We start from the raw sequence: 19,432 nt of genomic DNA, 5'->3' as shown, positions 1-19,432 counted from the left end.
TTATCCACATTTGGAATAGCTAACACCACTTCAGGGCTGGTAACCTGAAAGTTACACGAAACATAGGCTTGACCGTCAGTTGTTAATTGTTTAGGTGTTTTACTACTTGACAACATCTCTGGTATTTGGTCTTCCGTTTCTGTAACTTCAGTTGTGTGAGCTTGATGAATGTCTGTAGTTGAAGAGGGAAGGCAATCACTTTCTTGAAACACATTTCTGTTTACGGGCCAAATGCCTGTTTTCCGAAACCCGTTCACTGCTGTGGGCATTGTAGCTGAATGAATGAAGGCTTTGGCGAATAAACTTGCGATCTGATGCAGCGTAACAACTTTTCCAGGATGGGTTCGAAGCCACGATATTACTTCATCTTCGTAAAATTTACTGAGAGGTTTCATAAATGCCACGTCCAATGCTTGAAGACGGTGTGAGCGGTGTGGTAGCAAACACAAGACAACCCCGTTTTCACTGGCCACATCTATCAGTTCTAAAATCTTGCTGTGCATTTTGTGGCCGTCCAACGTGAGAAGTATTGGTCTTTCCTTTGACGCTCCAGCTAATGCAATAAACTTCTTAAACCAAGTCAAAAATAGTTCTTTCGTCATCCAACCAGTTTCTTGGACTTCTGCCCAGGCACCAGGGGGAAGGCCAGTCTCAAATGCTTGTTGCATGACACAGGATAAATTAACACAGGTGGTACCTAGCACCCCGACGCTGAAACACAGATTTCTGCAGTCACAGTCTGGCCTCTTTCCGCTGAAGTAACTGCTCCCACCTGTCTGCGCCCTTTCAAAGCAACCACCTTTGTGTGACCTTTTGGAATGACTGTTAAACCAGTCTCATCGCAATTGAAAATTCTGTTTCCCGTGAGCTTGAATGTGTCTAACTGACTTTCTAACAGATCGAAAAACCGATCCACAGCAACTCAATTAAACGCCATTGCTCGTGCGATTGATGTGGCCTCTGGTTTTCGTATTGTTAAGGTAGGATTTGGTGCAAGAAACCCATTTAACCAATATCTTCCAGCAGATTTGGCTGCAGTATTAAATGGACGTTGATGTTTCGTTCAGCTAGCTGAAAAGTAAGTTCGCAAAGTTCTTTAAGTGTTAGGCCAAAATACTGTCCTTCCATCTGTGTTAAGTAGTCTTTAAGTTCTGCCTCTTGTTCTGGGGTAAACACATTAGTGATTGGTCCTAGCCTTTTCACAACTGTATAGCCAGGATTAGCATGTTTCTTTGCCACATGTCGTTCAATCGTTGTCTGTGGCACGTTGAACTGTCGAGCAGCCCTGAAAGAACCCATATGACCTACTATGACAGCATTCACAGCGCCTTCTATTGACTCCAATGACCAATCTTGCCTAGACATTTGTCGCCGATACTTACGCACCATCCGAAATAAAACACGTGGAACGTACTATTGAGTCAGATCATTCCTGGTAGTCTATATTATATAGTAAATACCATATTTCCAATAGTCAGTCGTTAAAGCATAGCAAGAATACTGACTTTGCACGTTTTGTGTATTTTTATTCACGATATAGCCTAAGGCATACTTTGTAATAAATTAGGAAACTTTGGAATAACGAATATCATCCTATTTACAATTGTATTCAATGTATAATGTACGTGTTCAAAACCCACAGCGAGGTAAACATACGAGACGATAAGAACGTAATGATTGGACAAATAGTAGGGGCAAGACGGGGAAGCTCCCCATCTTGCCCCCTACCATGCTGTCACGTTATGTTACGCCTACATGAACACTATTTTGTAAACATTGACTACTGACACAGCAGTTTACTGTTAATAAGACATACTATTCAGTGCTGTGTATACAGTCTCGACAAATGTACACGAAACACATGTTTTAGGACCTCGAAAGGTGTTCAAAAATGGTTCAAATGGCTCTGAGCACTATGGGACTTAACAGCTATGGTCATCAGTCCCCTAGAACTTAGAACTACTTAAACCTAACTTACCTAAGGACAGCACACAACACCCAGCCATCACGAGGCAGAGAAAATCCCTGACCCCGCCGGGAATCGAACCCGGGAACTCGAAAGGTGTAAAACATTGCAAATCAGTATAACAATTGCACATACCTTGCAAAGCTCACAGAAACCGCCGCGAAACTAAGGTTCAGCAATGTCAACACACTGGGACCTGTGTATTGATGATGTTGACATCGCTATCCACAGATGGCAGCACTCCAACTGTAGCCTATAGCTCTTCCCCGTCTTACCTCACCTCCCCGTCTTGCCCCGCCTTCCCCTAAATAGACTGATATACTATAAGTCAATTACTATAAATCATGTTGTTTACAAAGCTTCTGGTAACAGCTGCTACACTGTACTTGCGTATTTTTCTGATTCACTACACCTTCTTGCACATTTTACTCAAACTTTTCTAGTTTCATGTGATTAATTTGCAAAACTACAATGGCTGTTATAGTAAAAAAAGAATTGTACTCACGCAGATTACTTCTTCCATTTGGCATATGCCATTGGCAGGTTATGGACTAGGATAAGGGCAGGAGAATAAAATCATGACACAAATAAATTACCTTTTATTAATCATAAATAAATAAATATACATCAACCAACTACTTGCAATGTATTTGGCTTGGATTACTATGTGAAAAATCAACATAAATGGCAAGGATTAGGCACATAATTTGTCATTTCTTCATAGCTTACAGTACATGCCTACATTCATTGAATGAAAGGAGGAAGACTGCTCAGAAGGAATTAGTATTTTATTCTTTTTAAAATAAATCTATAATGGATTTTATATTTTCTTTAAATATACCTTGGGACTATTCTCAGTCCTAAAATTTGAGTACATTACATTAAACAAATTCGCATCCATTGAACTACGCAATACCATGTGAGCAGGAAGTGCTGTAACATTTTGTCAATGGATCAGAATATTGTATTCATCAGTATCAAGGAGGAAACCAATTGTTTTTCTGTCTCCGACTCTTGCAGAATGGATCCATTCAGCTCAGTTATTAATTGCAGATTTTTATAAGAAACATTTTTTCCTTGATATATTACATTTTGCCTGCAGTGAGCTTATTACAGATTTTCGTCTGAATTTAAACATACATCAGTTTACTTATGTTGTCTTATACATAATGTTTTGAAGGTACAAATGTGTTTTTGTGATGTCTAAAGAGTCCATAATGAAGAAATTGTCAACAATGCCGTCATGGGCTAAATGCAGTCATCTAAAATACTCATATGAATGAATACAGCGTTATATTGTTTATTGGGGCTGACAGACACAATACTAAAGGAACCACAGTTCATCTCCTGATCTGAGCAAATTACTTTCCTATATAATCTGCAAAACTACTCAAATGTCTCCAAAAATAAGAAATAATAAATTCACTAAGAAACTTACTGCTGAATCAATAAGAATTAAATTCATCATTGGGTGATGCTCTTCTTTAGCATTTAAATGTTAAAATCAAATAAATACATGATGTGCTTGACAAAGAATCTATTTATGTAGTCACCATCACTTCCTTTTTAAGTGTAGTCAATGGAGTTGGCACAAAGGCACTTTGATTGGCAATATTCCATTTCTGACAGGGTCTCTTAATGCCACGTTATCCTGTCCAGGCACATAAGGCTTAAAACATGTCGTTGCTCTTCTTATTGCAAAAGAAAGCAGCCATAAACCACTTTAATTAATAATATGGTTATGTATATTGGGACTGATGTCCTCAGATGTTAAGTCCCTTAGTGCTTAGAGCCATTTTTGTTATGTATGTTTCTCTGGAATTATGCATTTACCAAATAAATTGATGTGGTGATTAAGAAGTGGATTTCTATAGTATCAATGTTAGCTTGAAATTCTGTTCTAGTTGTTCAGACACAATTTTCCCTTCATACTCTGGCTAACGTTAGCAAAAAAACCTTTGACAAAGTATGTTTGACTCACTCCACCATTTACAACTGCTCTGTCACGGCAGTGAATTCTCAGTCAACAGACAATTAAATGAGGAAAATCAGAGCCAAAAAAGGATTTGAGACATTGTGTAGCAAAAATATATCAAAAGATTCAGGCCAGTTATGAATTTCAGTCACAGTGCCTACATCTGATAGATATTTTCTTGCATATTATAGAGACATAAAAAATATGTTGGATATATCTGTTACTTGTGTGGGACCTCTACCAATTGTTTGGTTTGTGACTTTGTGAAAGTTCCTGCTCTTATGAGTCCTAGTCGAGATGCAGTAATATTGACATAAGTTTTGAAACCATGGTTTCAGTGTTAAAGTCTTCAATTATGACTTTGCACCCATGAAAAATTAAAGGAATAATTCATTTGGCAGACATTGTCGCTTCAGTAGTGGGCATTTCAGCATCTGTTGATCCCTCAAATGCAGGCGAGGTCTGCTCTGCATTGTTGCTCTGGCTCTCCTCAGCATCCAACTTGGAAGCATCAAGCATCTCTATTAGTTTATCTGCTCCTATCTCAACCTTGTCAGGGAATGGTTCGAGATTAATGATCTCATGCACTTCTGAATTATCTTCCCCTGCAGGATCACCGACTGCATTATCTGCTTCACTCTGGGCCGATCCATTTATCGCTGCAATGGGTGTCCCATGTTCACTGTTGGCTGGTTCTTGTTTACTTGGTTTGTCCTCAGAAGATGGCTGTTTGGCATCTTCTACAGCAGCTGGTACTGTACTTGCTGACTGGCTATTCGTGTTTTCACTTGCAGAGGTGGATCCTGCTTCTGTGCTGCCATTGCTGGTGTTAGGCGATAGAAAAGTGGGAGCACCAAATAGTGCATCAGACACTACATCAGCAGGTGGCAAGTTGTCACCAGCAACACGGAAGAGGTCAGCCAGCTCAACTGTGTCCTCTGGAGCAACATCACCATGCTGGATGTACACCGGGATGTACCCAGGAACTGGTGGCAATACCTGGCGTCGAACTGGTGTTGGCGGCAGCCCTACAACAGTTAAGACATAGCTCAGCATAATGAGTGTGTGACTGCTGCAGGAAAGATGCAAAGACATAGTTAATTTAGTATCTGTCAGTCATGTTGAATATCATGAAATTACATGTCAAATGTCGTGAATGCCTCCTTTATTTATAGTAGATGTTACATATGTTAATCTTTACTTCTCCTTAACGAAATTAGATCAAAAAGTCATGCACAATAAATTAATTTCATAATTTAACAAAAAGTCACAAAGACAAATCATTTGAAAATTGAGTATGTAGTTAGCATAGCAGTGCTGAACAAGACCTACCACATGAAAATCGGAGACACAGCATTATCTGTGCGTAGCAAACTGCATTTATGTTTGAAACTGGGATGTGAGTTGGTCATACGAGAAAGAGACCACATAGTTTGTCAATTAACCTCGAGAGATTATATACCGGGCAAATTATGATAAGGGGTGATTGACAGAATAGAGGTAGGTCAAATAGGACAGAAAGTGGCAGGTGATTATATGTTCATTCTGCTATTGTTCATAGTTCATGGTAAAATTTTGTAACCACAGATTCCACATCAAGTTGGCCATTGATGGTAAGGACTTATTATACAGCAACGACCATATTGCCCTAAGGAACTTGACGCAGTCTGACTGCAGGCCTATTCCATTTACCGTATGTACATTTCCTACTCTGCTTTGAATCGTGTTCTACATCCATACCCTGAAAAACACTGTGAAGTGAACGGCAGACAGTACTTCCCACAGTACCAGTCATGAGGGCTGCTTCCCACTCCATTCATGTATGGAGCATAGGAAGAATGACTGTTTAAATGCTTTTGTGTGGAATGTAATTAATCTAATCTTGTCCTCATGATCTCATGGGAGAGAGACATATAGGGTTGTAGTATAGTCTTAGAACGATCATTTAAGGCTGGTTGTTGAAACTTTGTAAGTAGGCTTTCTCGGGATAATTTGCGTCTGCCTTAACATGTCAGCCAGTTCAGTTTCTTCAGCGTCTCTGTGACTTTCTCCCATGGGTTGAACAAACTTGTGAAAACTCGGGGAGACCTTCTCTGCATACGTTCAATATCCCATCTTATTCTTATCTGGCACGGGATCAACAAACTTAAGCAGTAACCTATGGCGAGTCGCAAGAGTGATTTGCTGCAAGCACTCTTCTTTGTAGACTAATTGAATTTCCCTAGTATTTTATCCTTACCACGTTTTTGTGTCCTTTAGAAGGCAAATTTTGTAAAAAAAATGCAAACAGTTGAAGCATCCCGCTGCAAATTTGGCATGAACGAAATGAACTGCTAGCTCGGCAGGGTGCATTATCACTACTGGCTAACCTGTGTGTTAAAAATAATTAACCTAATTCATAGTGACGATACTCTCCAATGAAACAAAGGACGGAAAAAGATGACAGTTTAAATGAAGCATGAAAACTGTTTCACAAATTCTTTCTAAAACTTCCAAATTTTATTAAAAAAAACTGTACCGTATGTGCACAGTATGTTCTGCAATGGCAACATCCGATAAAATTGAAAGGACGATGATCCCATGGTACTGAGAACTACAAGCCCACAAGTATTCAATAGAAAAATAAGATCCAGGATCAAATTTACATTTTCTGGGGTACTGACGGTGGACCTTTCTCGATTCAGTGAACCAGGCACGTTAAATTTCCAATTTGGGTTTATGTAAAGCAGTTCAATGGCAACACACGGGCAGACAAAAAGACATTTAAAAAAACCTCTGGTCGCAGTGATATGATCTGTGCAGTATTCAAATGTTTTCGTGTAACGATTAACAATAACGTCCCTCGGATCGCAAAAAAGCCATACTAAATAATTGGTAAGTTAAATTTAGTATTATTGTTTATTATCAGCACCAGAAAAAAAATATTCCTTGAAAACTACGTTTTTTGGCCGCACAAACATTCGTTGATGTGGATTTAGCGGCTCCCAGAAAAATCATACGCTTGCACGACACTTCGTCTGCTGTAACTTTTATGTTTAGTGAAGTTTTTAAGAGGGGGGGGGCATTATCATTTATTGGGTGCACCATTTAAAATGTCAGACCGTGTTGGGGCCATTGCCAGTATTACACTAAAGTACTTTATAAATCCAATATAAGACATGTGGAGTGTTACCATGTAGGCCTAACACATTCCCTTCCTACGAAACTTTTGAGTATATGCACAAGTATGAATGACAGTATTTGACTAATACTTTCTGCATACTGTAGCCGTTGGAAAGAACCCATATCTGCGTCAGGTACTTCCAACACTTGCTGTCAAACAGGGCTTAAAAGCAGTAGCAGCCATAGTTGTAGCAGTAGCTATAATTTACTTTTGTGTAAACTGATATTTATGCTGTAGCAATGTTAAGAAATATGGGCACCTGTTATTGTAAAAGGCTATCTCCGATACTATAATATCTTCTGTAGTAAGCAAAATATGTACAGTGCGTCAACTAACGACCATCAGCTTCGGCTGTGGTCACAGTGACACTGTCATTAGTAGAGGAAGTGGTGGTAATATGGCCCCAACAACAAATATGGCCCCCCTTAATAAACATTTAGCTGAACTCTAGTGGTGATAGCTGGAACTAGTCTACTAGTATCCTCACTGACCTGTAGGAGCGTTGGGAGCAGGTCAGGACAGTGGTTGAATGTTAGTGAGGTTATATTTTTCAAGCCCCTGTTCAAAACTTTGAGAGGTATGTGAATTTAACTTTATTAACATACAATTATTGGTTAATACTTAGATGTAAGCACCATGCATACAACCTAGAAAGTATTGGCAACAGTTTCAAATAGATGAAAAGGTGTGGTATTATTTCGTTTTTAAGTTGTTTACACGAGTTTACAAAGTGTAGGTGACTGTAATATGGCCCCCATTGGTGTTTGTAATGAGGACCCGAGCTAATCTGGCACCTAAACCAATCCCTAAAATGCAGGTGTGGGATAAAAACAAAATGCGAGAGGCAGTGTCTACTGTCGTAGGCAAAATGGTGGGAGTTAAAAAAGCATTGAAACATTTTGCTGTCCCAAAAACAACTCTGCGCTGGTATATGTTGTTGTATTTGTTGTTGTTGTTGTGGTTTTCAGTCCTGAGACTGGTTTGATGCAACTCTCCATGCTACTCTATCCTGTGCAAGCTGCTTCATCTCCCAGTATATACTGCTGCCTACATCCTTCTGAATTTGCTTAGTGTATTTATCTCTTGGTCTCCCTCTACGATTTTTACCCTCCATGCTGCCCTCCAATACTAAATTGGTGATCCCTTGATGCCTCTGAACATGTCCTACCAACCGGCCCTTCTTCTAGTCAAGTTGTGCCACAATCTTCTCTTCTCCCCAATTCTATTCAATACCTCCTCATTAGTTAAGTGATATACCCATCTAATCTTCAGCATTCTTCTGTAGCACCACATTTCGAAAGCTTTTAGATTAGATTAGATTAGTTTTTCGTTCCATAGATCTGTGCTGAGGAGATCCTTGTGGATGTGGAATGTGTCAATTTTTTTTAAGCTGAAATAACAAAACTAATAGTATAAATATATACAATACATCATTTGTTTCTATTAAAAAATTCGTCAGGGGAGTAGAAGGAGTTGGTCACTAGTAAGTCTTTCAGGCTCCTTTTAAACTGATCTTTATTTGTAACTAAATTTTTTATGTTTGCTGGAAAATTATTGAAGATGAGTGTTCCTGAGTAGTGGACCCCAGTAAGTGCTTTTAAGTCCTTGTGCAGATCATTTTTGTTCCTGGTATTGTATGTATGAACTGAGCTGTTTGTTGGAAAAAGAGATATATTATTTAGGACAAATTTCATTAAGGAGTAAATATACTGAGAGGCAGTAGTTAGTATACCCAGTTCTTTGAAGAGGTTTCTACGGGACATACGTGAATTTACTCCACAAATAATACATATTACACGCTTTTGGACTCTGAAAACATCTGTTTGACTTGAAGAGTTACCCCAAAATATTATACCATATGACATTATGGAATGAAAGTAGGCAAAGTATACAAGCTTTTTCATGTCGCCTTTGTCTGCTAACACTCGAATTGCAAATACAGATTTGTTAAGGCGTTTCTGCAGTTCTGTGGTGTGCTCCTCCCAACTGTATTTATTATCAAGTTGTAATCCCAGGAATTTAAGACTGTCAACCTCTTCCATCTGCTCTTCTTCATACTTTATGAGAGATCATTAATGTACACAAGAAAAAGCAATGGCCCTAAGATGGATCCTTGTGGGACACCACATGTAATTTCTTCCCATTCTGATGATGACTGATGACTTAATTCACTATTCCCTTGCACTGACACCGTTTGTTTCCTGTTAGCGAGGTATGACTTGAACCATTTTGTAGCATTGCCCATTACACCATAGAATTCTAATTTATTTAAAAGGATGTTGTGGTTCACACATTCGAATGCCTTTGACAAATCACAGAAAATACCTGCTCCTTGTAACTTGTTATTTAATGAATAAGTACATTTTCACTGTAGGTGTAAATAGCCTTCTCTATATCAGAATCCTTCAGAAATCCAAACTGTGTTCTTGATAATATGTTATTTGTGGTCAGAATGCTGGCAAAATTGAAATCGGTCTGTAGTTTGATGGTATCTCTTTATCCCCTTTCTTGAAAAGAGGCTTAACATCTGAATATTTTGGCCAGTCAGGAAATGTCCCAGTTATAACTGACTGGTTACACACGTAAATTAGAATTGTACTAAACTCACAAGAACATGCCTTAATTAACTTTGTTGATATTTCATCGTAACCACTAGAATGCTTTGTTTTTAAAGATTTTATTATGGAAGTTATTTCTTTTGGTGAAGTGAGTGACATATTCATGTACCCGAAGCTATTTGTAAAGGCTAGTTTCAGATATTCAAAGGCATTATTTACTGATCCTGACAATCCCATTCTATCAGTAACGGATATAAAGTACTTGGTAAATAGATTTGCCACACTATGACCATCGGTTACTAATGTGTCATCTACCCTTAGTGCTACTTGCTCCTGTTCCTTTCTGGTTCTACCAGTCTCCTCTTTCACTATATCCCATATTGTTTTTATTTTGTTCCCTGACATTGCTATCTTCTTCACGTAGTGCATTTGTTTAGATGTGTGAATTACTATTTTTAATATTTTGCTGTATTCCTTGTATTTAGCTAAATCATCAGCATTGGAGCTATTCTTGGTCGACAGATACATTTTCCTTTTTGTCTTACAGGAAAGCTTTATTCCTTGTGTAATCCATGGTTTTATTATAGACTTCTGTTTAATTTGAGTAACTTCTCTTGCTGTCCAAACTATTTATCGTCCATGTTTCACTTCTATACGTGGCTACACTCCATACAAATACTTTCAGAAACGACTTCCAGACAGTTAAATCTATACTCGATGTTAACAAATTTCTCTTCTTCAGAAACGCTTTCCTTGCCATAGCCTGTCTACATTTTATATCGTCTCTACTTCGACCATCATCAGTTATTTTGCTCCCCAAATAGCAGAACTTCTTTACTAGTTTAAGTGTCTCATTTCATAATCTAATTCCCTCAGCATCACCCGATTTAATTCGACTACATTCCATTATCTTCGTTTTGATTTTGTTGATGTTCATTTTATACCCTCCTTTCAAGACACTGTCCATTCCGTTTAATTGCTCTTCCAAGTCCTCTGCTGTCTCTGATAGAATTACAATGTCATCGGCGAACCTCAAAGTTTTTATTTCTTCTCCATGGATTTTAATACCTACTCCAAATTTTTCTTTTGTTTCCTTTACTGCTTGCTCAATATACAGATTGAATAACATTGAGGAGAGGCTACAACCCTGTCTCACTCCCTTCCCAACCACTACTTCCCTTTCGTGCCCCTCGACTCTTATAACTGCCATCTGGTTTCTGTACAAATTGTAAATAGCCTTTCGCTCCCTGTATTTTACCCCTGCCACCTTCAGAATTTGAATGAGAGTATTCCAGTCAACATTGTCAAAAGCTTTTTCCAAATCTAAAAAAAATGCTATAAACGTAGGTTTGCTTTTTCTTAATCTGGGCTTCTGAGATAAGTCGTAAGGTCAGTATTGCCTCACGTGTTCCAATATTTCTACGGAATCCAAACTGATCTTCCCCGAGGTCGGCTTCTACCAGTTTTTCCATTCGTTTGTAAAGAATTCACGTTAGTGTTTTGCAGCCGTGACTTATTAAACTGGTAGTTGGGTAATTTTCACATCTGTCAACACCTGCTTTCTTTGGGATTGGAATTACTGTATTCTTTTTGAAGTCTGTGGGTATTTCGCCTGTCTCATACATCTTGCTCACCAGATGGCAGAGTTTTGCCAGGACTGGCTCTCCCAAGACTGTCAGTAGTTCTAATGGACTGATGGCTACTCCCGAGGCCTTGGTATATGTATGAGGCTAACACCTCACAGATGGCAAACGTTGAAACTAAAAAGCTTGGAAGAAAACCAGCTCTGCTATCGGCCCTCGAAAGTGAACTAGTGGATTACTTACAGTAAATGGAGGCCAAATTCTATGGTTTTACTCCTATGGATGTTCGGAAAATGGCCTACCAACCTGCAGTTAGGAATGGAATTGCAACAAACTTTAGAAATGAAATTGCTGGAAGGGCTTGGCTTGACCATTTTCTTCGACGTCATCAAGATAAGTTTTCAATTAGAAAGCTAACTGGAATGTCGTATGCTCGAGCAAAAGGCTGTACCCGTGAGAGAGTTAACTCATTCTACGACTTGCTACAAGCTGAATACCAGAAACATAAATATCCAGAAGATCGTGTAGGGAACGTCGATGAAACAGTCCTTGGTGTAGTTCAGACTAAGATACCGCAAGTAATTGCAAGCAGAGGAAAACGCCAAATTTGTTCTCTGACTGCTGCAGAGCGTGGGTCTCTAGTAACGGTCATATGAGTGCGGGAGGTTCTTATGTTTCCTCGATGTTCATATTCCCGAGAACGAATATTGCAGACGTTCTTATGAAAGGTGCTCCTCCAGGGTCAATTGGGAGAGCCCACCCATCTGGTTGGGTTCAAGCAAACCTATTCAGAGCCTGTTTGAAACATTTTGTTGAAAAAACAAATCCAACAGAGACTTCGCTATTCTACTCATCCTTGATGGTCACTGCTCCCATCTAAGGAATACTGATGTGATTGATGTGGCAAGAAAAAACTTCACCATTCTGTCACTGCCTTCACACACAACACACGAACTGCAACCCCTGGATCGTACTTTTATGTCTGCACTTAAGACTCACTGCAGCGAGAATATTCGTCGGCAGATGCTCCATGAAAGCAAAACCTGTTGCACCCTATGATATAGGTCTCTCTTTGGCAAGGCCTATCTCCGGTGTAAAAATGGTTCAAATGTCTCTGAGCACTATGGGACTTAACATATGAGGTCATCAGTCCCCTAGAACTTAGAACTACTTTAAACCTAACTAACCTAAGGACATCACACACATCCATGCCCGAAGCAGGATTCGAACCTGCGACCGTAGCGGTCGCGCGGTTCCAGATTGAAGCGCCTAGAACCGCTCGGCCACTTCGGACCTCCGGTGTACAACCGGCATTAATGCAGTAAATGGGTTTAGGGTTACAGGAATTTATCCCTTAGAAAGAAATATGTTTCAAGATGATGAATTCATCGCTGGGGAAGAAGCCCCAATTCCAGCGCATGCAGACCAACTAAAACAACAGGAACCCGAAAAGAAATTCAGACTGAAGAGGACCTTGATGCTATCGAAATTTATGTCCATGAGCCTATTAAGCCGACCGGAGTGGCCGAGCGGTTCTAGGCGCTACAGTCTGGAACCGCGTGACCGCTACGGTCGCAGGTTCGAATCCTGCCTGGGGCATGGATGTGTGTGATGTCCTTAGGTTAGTTAGCTTTAAGTAGTTCTAAGTTCTAGGGGATTGATGACCTCAGATGTTAAGTCCCATAGTGCTCAGAGCCATTTGAATTTTAGCCTATTAAAATTGCGTTTGGTGTGTCTCCAAGGTATATCCATCCCATACCTGAGAAGATGAAAACATCGTCTCGTGGGTGAAAACCGTGTGTTGCTAGTCTTGCGACAGGATCGCCATATAAAAACGAATTAGAAGCTTACATGTAAGAGAAAAACCCTGCAGCTAATCTTCGTGGCCATGGACGCGGACGAGGGAAATTAACAGCTATCAAAAGGAACTTGACTTATGATATATCATAGCCATCTTGTTCTGGAACCCAAACCAAAACTCGTAGTGGGCGTGGTGCATATGGTCGTGGAAGAAGCGCTATTAAGATTAGTCAACAGTTAAAGAAAGCGTTGATTAAGCAAGAAGAAATGGTCAGTGATGACTCATATTGCATTGATGATGACGTCATGGGGCTCTCAACTGGTTCTGGTGATTCTCCATGTGACCTTCCGGTTGGTGAACTCCAGCCAGAGAAAGATGATGCTCTTTGCCTATTCTGTGACAAGAAATTTTCAGATGATGTTCGTGGCTAATTATGGGTGCAATGCCTAATGTGCTCTTTATGGGTTCACAACGAATGTGCGGGGGTGGAGAAAGAGGACTATGTTTGTGACTTCTGTCACAAGTACTGTGCTACTTTGTACTTTTATGGTTTTATATTTCAAAATAAATACGTATTTTAATTAAAAAGCAATTCTTCGTTTTTCTTGCAGCAAAAAATCCTTATAATATACTGGGGGTCCATATTACAAACACCATGGGGGCCATATTAACTGCACATCTTGTTCGCAGTCATATCTGTCATCTTTGGGAAACAAAATAATAATAAATATATTCTGACATTTTGAGGAATTTAATCAATATAACGTCTTAGTTAACTGTCAGTAGAGTATAACTATATCAATTAAGATACTATTATTGTATTAGTGTACAATATTTTATTGAAAAACAAACGGGGGGTCCACCATTTCCTCTACTGAATCGACAGAAGTCAGAGACTTCAGCCAGAAATCTTTTGTGTTTAGTTGCACGTACGAGCTATCTGTCGCATGGACATAACAGTTTCGCACACCGCACGTCTGTGGGCAAATCGCAGCAATCAGTCGCTGATCGCATAGAAACCTCAGGAAATCGGATGAACTTATGCGATGCGGGCACAATGGCCACCTGGCGGCCACTTGTTTGTTTAGTTATTAAGCATGGTTTTTCAGTTTTGTTTCGTTTCACTTTGCCCATGTTGAGTAAGAACTTCACGTTAGAATTTATAATTATTCAGGGACCATGAACCATCGGAGAACTGAAGTTAAAACTGGAGTTGTCGTTTTTATTAAGCAGCAATTCAAAGTACCCTCTCCAATTTTGCAGTGATCAGCATTTTGAAACCTGTGCTGTAGAATTAGAACTGAATAGCAGTAGTCACGATACAATGCACTCCATCTGATGATTTTGAGTTATTTTTGAAACAACGACACACATTATTGAAGTTTTTAACTTGTAAACAGAATGACGTACCGTACCGTAATATTACGGTGACGTTTTAATTCAAATGTTTAGGGCAGATCTGTTATATTGGTTTACTCAAAAAGGCCCTTGCTGTTTCGCATAATTTAAATCTCCCACGAACGTAACAAAAGTTATGGTAATGAACAGTGTTGCTTTCGACGTTTCTATAGCCACATCGAGATTTTTTAAAAAAAGTGTAAATGTTGCAGTTAAACTATAAGGCTAATAAGTGCAAAAGGAATTGAGGACTAATAGATGAAAAACAGATTGTGTTAGCACATTAGAAAGATGTGCACAATCCACTTGGCGTCAGTGAAAAATGCAATATTTCTGTGACGTATCCCACAGTTCCTAAGAAATGCATTTCAGAACAAGTTTAATAAATTACAATCCCTCTTTTTTTAATTTATTTTTTGCAAGCATTCTTGTGTGTACGGGGATCAGTTACCGCTGTTACTAAAATATTGCATTTCATTTTCAATAGGAGAACTTATCGACAGAGTGACGCTCGTAATAATGGTTGAAACTGCAATTGCTAGGCATATCGCTCGTGTGTGGCGGGGTCGAAGCGAGCGAGCGATTGCAGCGATATCGTTTGTGACGGATCGCTGCGATCCGTCACTCGTGTGTGGGATCCTTCAGGAGTAATAGCTGACATCTGATGGTAATATGTGAGGTTGCCATTGTTGTCTGCTATGTCGTTTTGTTGTATTTCACACTATTTCGTACTGTTTACTTGCCTTGTGATACGTATACGTAATTGTTACTGTTCAGACCTTTATTAAATATGGTAATACACACTGTCTCCGTCTGTCCTTCCTCGACTTCCGTTATGTGATGGGTGTGCTACCTCCGCTAACTTCCCCCGCCCCCCGCCCCATGAAAATAATCCAGTTCGTTAAATATATGTATCCCTTTTGTTTTGTCTTTTAAATCTCTTCCTTACGTCGCATTTATTATCATTATAGCGGCTTACAATGTGAACTTTGATGATATGCCGGAAATTTTTAGTCGATCCCCGTGTATAATTATTTGAGGAGACTATGAAGGTGTCTTCAGTTTGTATTGATTAGTACAGGGTGTTTCAAAAATGACCGGTATATTTGAAACGGCAATAAAAACTAAACGAGCAGCGATAGAAATACACCGTTTGTTGCAATATGCTTGGGACAACAGTACATTTTCAGGCAGACAAACTTTCGAAATTACAGTAGTTACAATTTTCAACAACAGATGGCGCTGCGGTCTGGGAAACTCTATAGTACGATATTTTCCACATATCCACCATGCGTAGCAATAATATGGCGTAGTCTATGAATGAAATTACCCGAAACCTTTGACAACGTGTCTGGCGGAATGGCTTCACATGCAGATGAGATGTACTGCTTCAGCTGTTCAATTGTTTCTGGATTCTGGCGGTACACCTGGTCTTTCAAGTGTCCCCACAGAAAGAAGTCACAGGGGTTCATGTCTGGCGAATAGGGAGGCCAATCCACGCCGCCTCCTGTATGTTTCGGATAGCCCAAAGCAATCACACGATCATCGAAATATTCATTCAGGGAATTAAAGACGTCGGCCGTGCGATGTGGCCAGGCACCATCTTGCATAAACCACGAGGTGTTCGCAGTGTCGTCTAAGGCAGTTTGTACCGCCACAAATTCACGAAGAATATCCAGATAGCGTGATGCAGTAATCGTTTCGTATCTGAAAAATGGGCCAATGATTCCTTTGGAAGAAATGGCAGCTCAGACCAGTACTTTTTGAGGATGCAGGGACGATGGGACTGCAACATGGGGCTTTTCGGTTCCCCATATGCGCCAGTTCTGTTTATTGACGAAGCCGTCCAGGTAAAAATAAGCTTCGTCAGTAAACCAAATGCTGCCCACATGCATATCGCCGTCATCAATCCTGTGCACTATATCGTTCGCGAATGTCTCTCGTGCAGCAATGGTAGCGGCGTTGAGGGGTTGCCGCGTTTGAATTTTGTATGGATAGAGGTGTAAACTCTGGCGCATGAGACGATACGTGGACGTAGGCGTCATTTGGACCGCAGCTGCAACACGGCGAACGGAAACCCGAGGCTGCTGTTGGATCACCTGCTGCACTAGCTGCGCGTTGCCCTCTGTGGTTGCCGTACGCGGTCGCCCTACCTTTCCAGCACGTTCATCCATCACGTTCCCAGTCCGTTGAAATTTTTCAAACAGATCCTTTATTGTATCGCTTTTCGGTCCTTTGGTTACATTAAACCTCCTTTGAAAACTTCGTCTTGTTGCAACAACACTGTGTTCTAGGCGGTGGAATTCCAACAACAGAAAAATCCTCTGTTCTAAGGAATAAACCATTTTTGAGTGGAGAACCAACCGTAATGAGTTTTGATCTAGCGTGATGGTGGTGCGAATCTGACTTCCTGTCCAGTTTAATGAAGTTTACGTTTGTAAAATTTGGTAGGTTTACATTGTATGTATTGGTAGGGGAAGGGCAATACACGTTTTCTTAAACAATGCTTTACGCGTTTGTTTTTGCTGTTTGGACAATATTATTCTGTAAGTGCAAGTACGACGCTGATATCCGGCAGAACACCCGACAACCCAAGATGTTAATATTATTCTGACTACTTTCTCTTGATGTTTCAACTTCACTGACTGCACTTTGGTCCCAAAAAATAATTCCCTAGCCAAGTATCGAATGATAGAGAGCATAGGTCATCGATGTCTGGCTAGCAATGTTTACTACACTTCTTATTGATCTGACTATAAAACATACATTACTGTTTTGCATTGGTTATGTCAATGTAGCGTTTCCAAGTGACTGTGTTAGTGATGGAACCTCTGAGGAATTCGTTTTCATTAACAAATTCAACACGACTATCATTCATTCAGTCATACGACAATGGAGTTCTGTTTTAACGATATTAAAATCAAGTCCAACTGTTTTTATTTGCATTAAGGAGTAATCCATTTGATTTAAGTCGTCTTGAAACATTGTGTACGAATCACATTTTAGCATCCCCAGTAGTACACTCAGGATCGCTGTAGTGCTGTAAGCACTCCGTCTTCAGGCCGCGAGTGGCCTACCGGGACCATCCGACCGCCGTGGAGGATGCGGATAGGAGCAGCATGGGGTCAGCACACTGCTCTCCCAGTTGTTATGATGGTATTCTTGACCGAAGCCGCTACTATTCGGTCGAGTAGCTCCTCAATTGGCATCACGTGGCTGAGTGCACCTAGAAAAATGGCAATAGCGCATGGCGGCCTGGATGGTCACCCATCCAAGTGCCGACCACGCCCGACAGCGCTTAACTTCGGTGATCTCACGGGAACCGGTGTATCGACTGCGACAAGGCCTTGTCTGTAGTACTGTAGGATCTTTTTTTTACTTAGTTTTTTTCGTGACTCAGTCTGTTTACCTCCAGCACATTTAATCTTTTCCATTATTACATCAGTAAAACGCAGGTTTCCGCGTATGGCTGAACCTATGCATCCTGAACAAGACCTCGTTCATCTCTATGTTAAAATGTTGGAGTGAGATGTTTGAGATGCAACTCTGTTTATTCTTGTGCCAGATACAAGTATGATCATCGCACAAAATAACCTTTTTACCTAAGTATAGTGTGATATCGGTATTAGGTGTCAAACAGCACATCTTGCAGAAGCTCTCTTTATGGTTCTTAGAATTTTTACAGTCAGTTTCCAATACTTTTAATCCTTAATTATTGTTGTTGGTGCTAATTACAATTTATTTCAGCTGATCTGTGATCTACACGGTTACAATATAAGACACGAAAGTAGACTTTGCCTCCTGTTCTAAGGTTCAAATAGAGTTATGTACGAGGGCCGTTCAGAAAGTAGCCTCCGGTTGATTTAAAAAAATACACCAAGTTAAATAAAAATATTTTAATATATACATCTTACAACTACATCTTTGCACTATTTTTCTACATAGTCTTCATAGCGATTGAGGCACTTATCGTATCTCTTCACAAGCTTTGAAATTCCTTCTGCATAAAAATCACCCGCTTGTGCCTGGAGCCAGCCTGTGACCGCATCTTTGAGCTCTTCGTCGTCATCAAACCGCTGTGATCCGAGCCATTTCTTCAAATGCATGAAGAGGTGATAATCACTTGGCGCCAGGTCTGGGCTGTAAGGTGGATGGTTGATAACGTCCCACTTGAAGGACTCAAGAAGGGCCGTTGTTCTGCGAGCAGAGTGAGGACGGGCGTTATCGTGCAAAAACACGATACTGGAAGTCAGCATACCACGGCGTTTGTTCTGTATAGCCCGTCGTAACTTTTTTATTGTTTCACAGTACACGTCTTGATTAATGGTCGTACCACGTTCCATGAATTCAACCAACAACACCCCTTTGGCATCCCAAAACACCGTTGCCATCTGTTTTCTGGCAGAAAAATCTTGCGAGGCTTTTCTTGGTTTGGTAGGCGAATTTGAATGTGCCCACATCTTTGATTGTTCTTTTGTCTCAGGGTTCACGTACTTAATCCAGGTTTCGTCACCGGTCACGATTCTGTTTAACAATGGTTCTCCTTCGTCCTCATAACGTGACAGAAAGTCTAATGCAGAGGCCATTCTTTGAGTTTTGTGGTGGTCGGTAAGAATTTTGGGCACCCATCGTGCACAGAACTTACGGTAACCCAATCTTGCTGTCACTATCTCGTACAAGAGAGTCTTAGAAATCTGTGGAAAACCAGTAGACAACTCCGACATTGAGAAACGTCGATTTTCACGAACTTTTGCATCAACTGTCTGAACGAGTTCGTCAGTCACCAATGATGGTCTACCACTCCTCTCTTCATCATGAACGTTTTCTCGTCCACTTTTAAATAAATTTACCCATTCACGGACAACTCCTTCACTCATAACTCTTGGTCCGTACACGGCACAAAGCTCACGATGAATAGCTGCTGCAGAATATCCTTTGGCTGTAAAAAACCTTATGACAGCACGCACTTCACATTAGGCGGGGTTTTC

General features: G+C 40.3%; 1 protein-coding gene across 1 annotated transcript in view; it reads right to left on the bottom strand.

The window, feature by feature from the left end:
- Positions 1 to 2,575: 2,575 nt before the first annotated feature.
- LOC126235000 (uncharacterized) overlaps positions 2,576 to 19,432 on the bottom strand; it is a 67,469-nt gene continuing 50,612 nt past the window's right edge. The window contains exon 2 of the mRNA XM_049943738.1: positions 2,576 to 4,969. Within this exon, the coding sequence (XP_049799695.1) occupies positions 4,332 to 4,969 (638 nt within the window). The 3' untranslated portion in view covers positions 2,576 to 4,331. The remainder of the gene's footprint in view (positions 4,970 to 19,432) is intronic.

Source organism: Schistocerca nitens, chromosome 1 (assembly GCF_023898315.1).
Source record: "Schistocerca nitens isolate TAMUIC-IGC-003100 chromosome 1, iqSchNite1.1, whole genome shotgun sequence".
In the NCBI taxonomy this organism is placed as follows: domain Eukaryota; kingdom Metazoa; phylum Arthropoda; class Insecta; order Orthoptera; family Acrididae; genus Schistocerca; species Schistocerca nitens.
The sequence above is the reverse complement of the archived record's forward strand: the minus strand, read 5'-3'. Positions and strand labels throughout refer to the sequence as shown.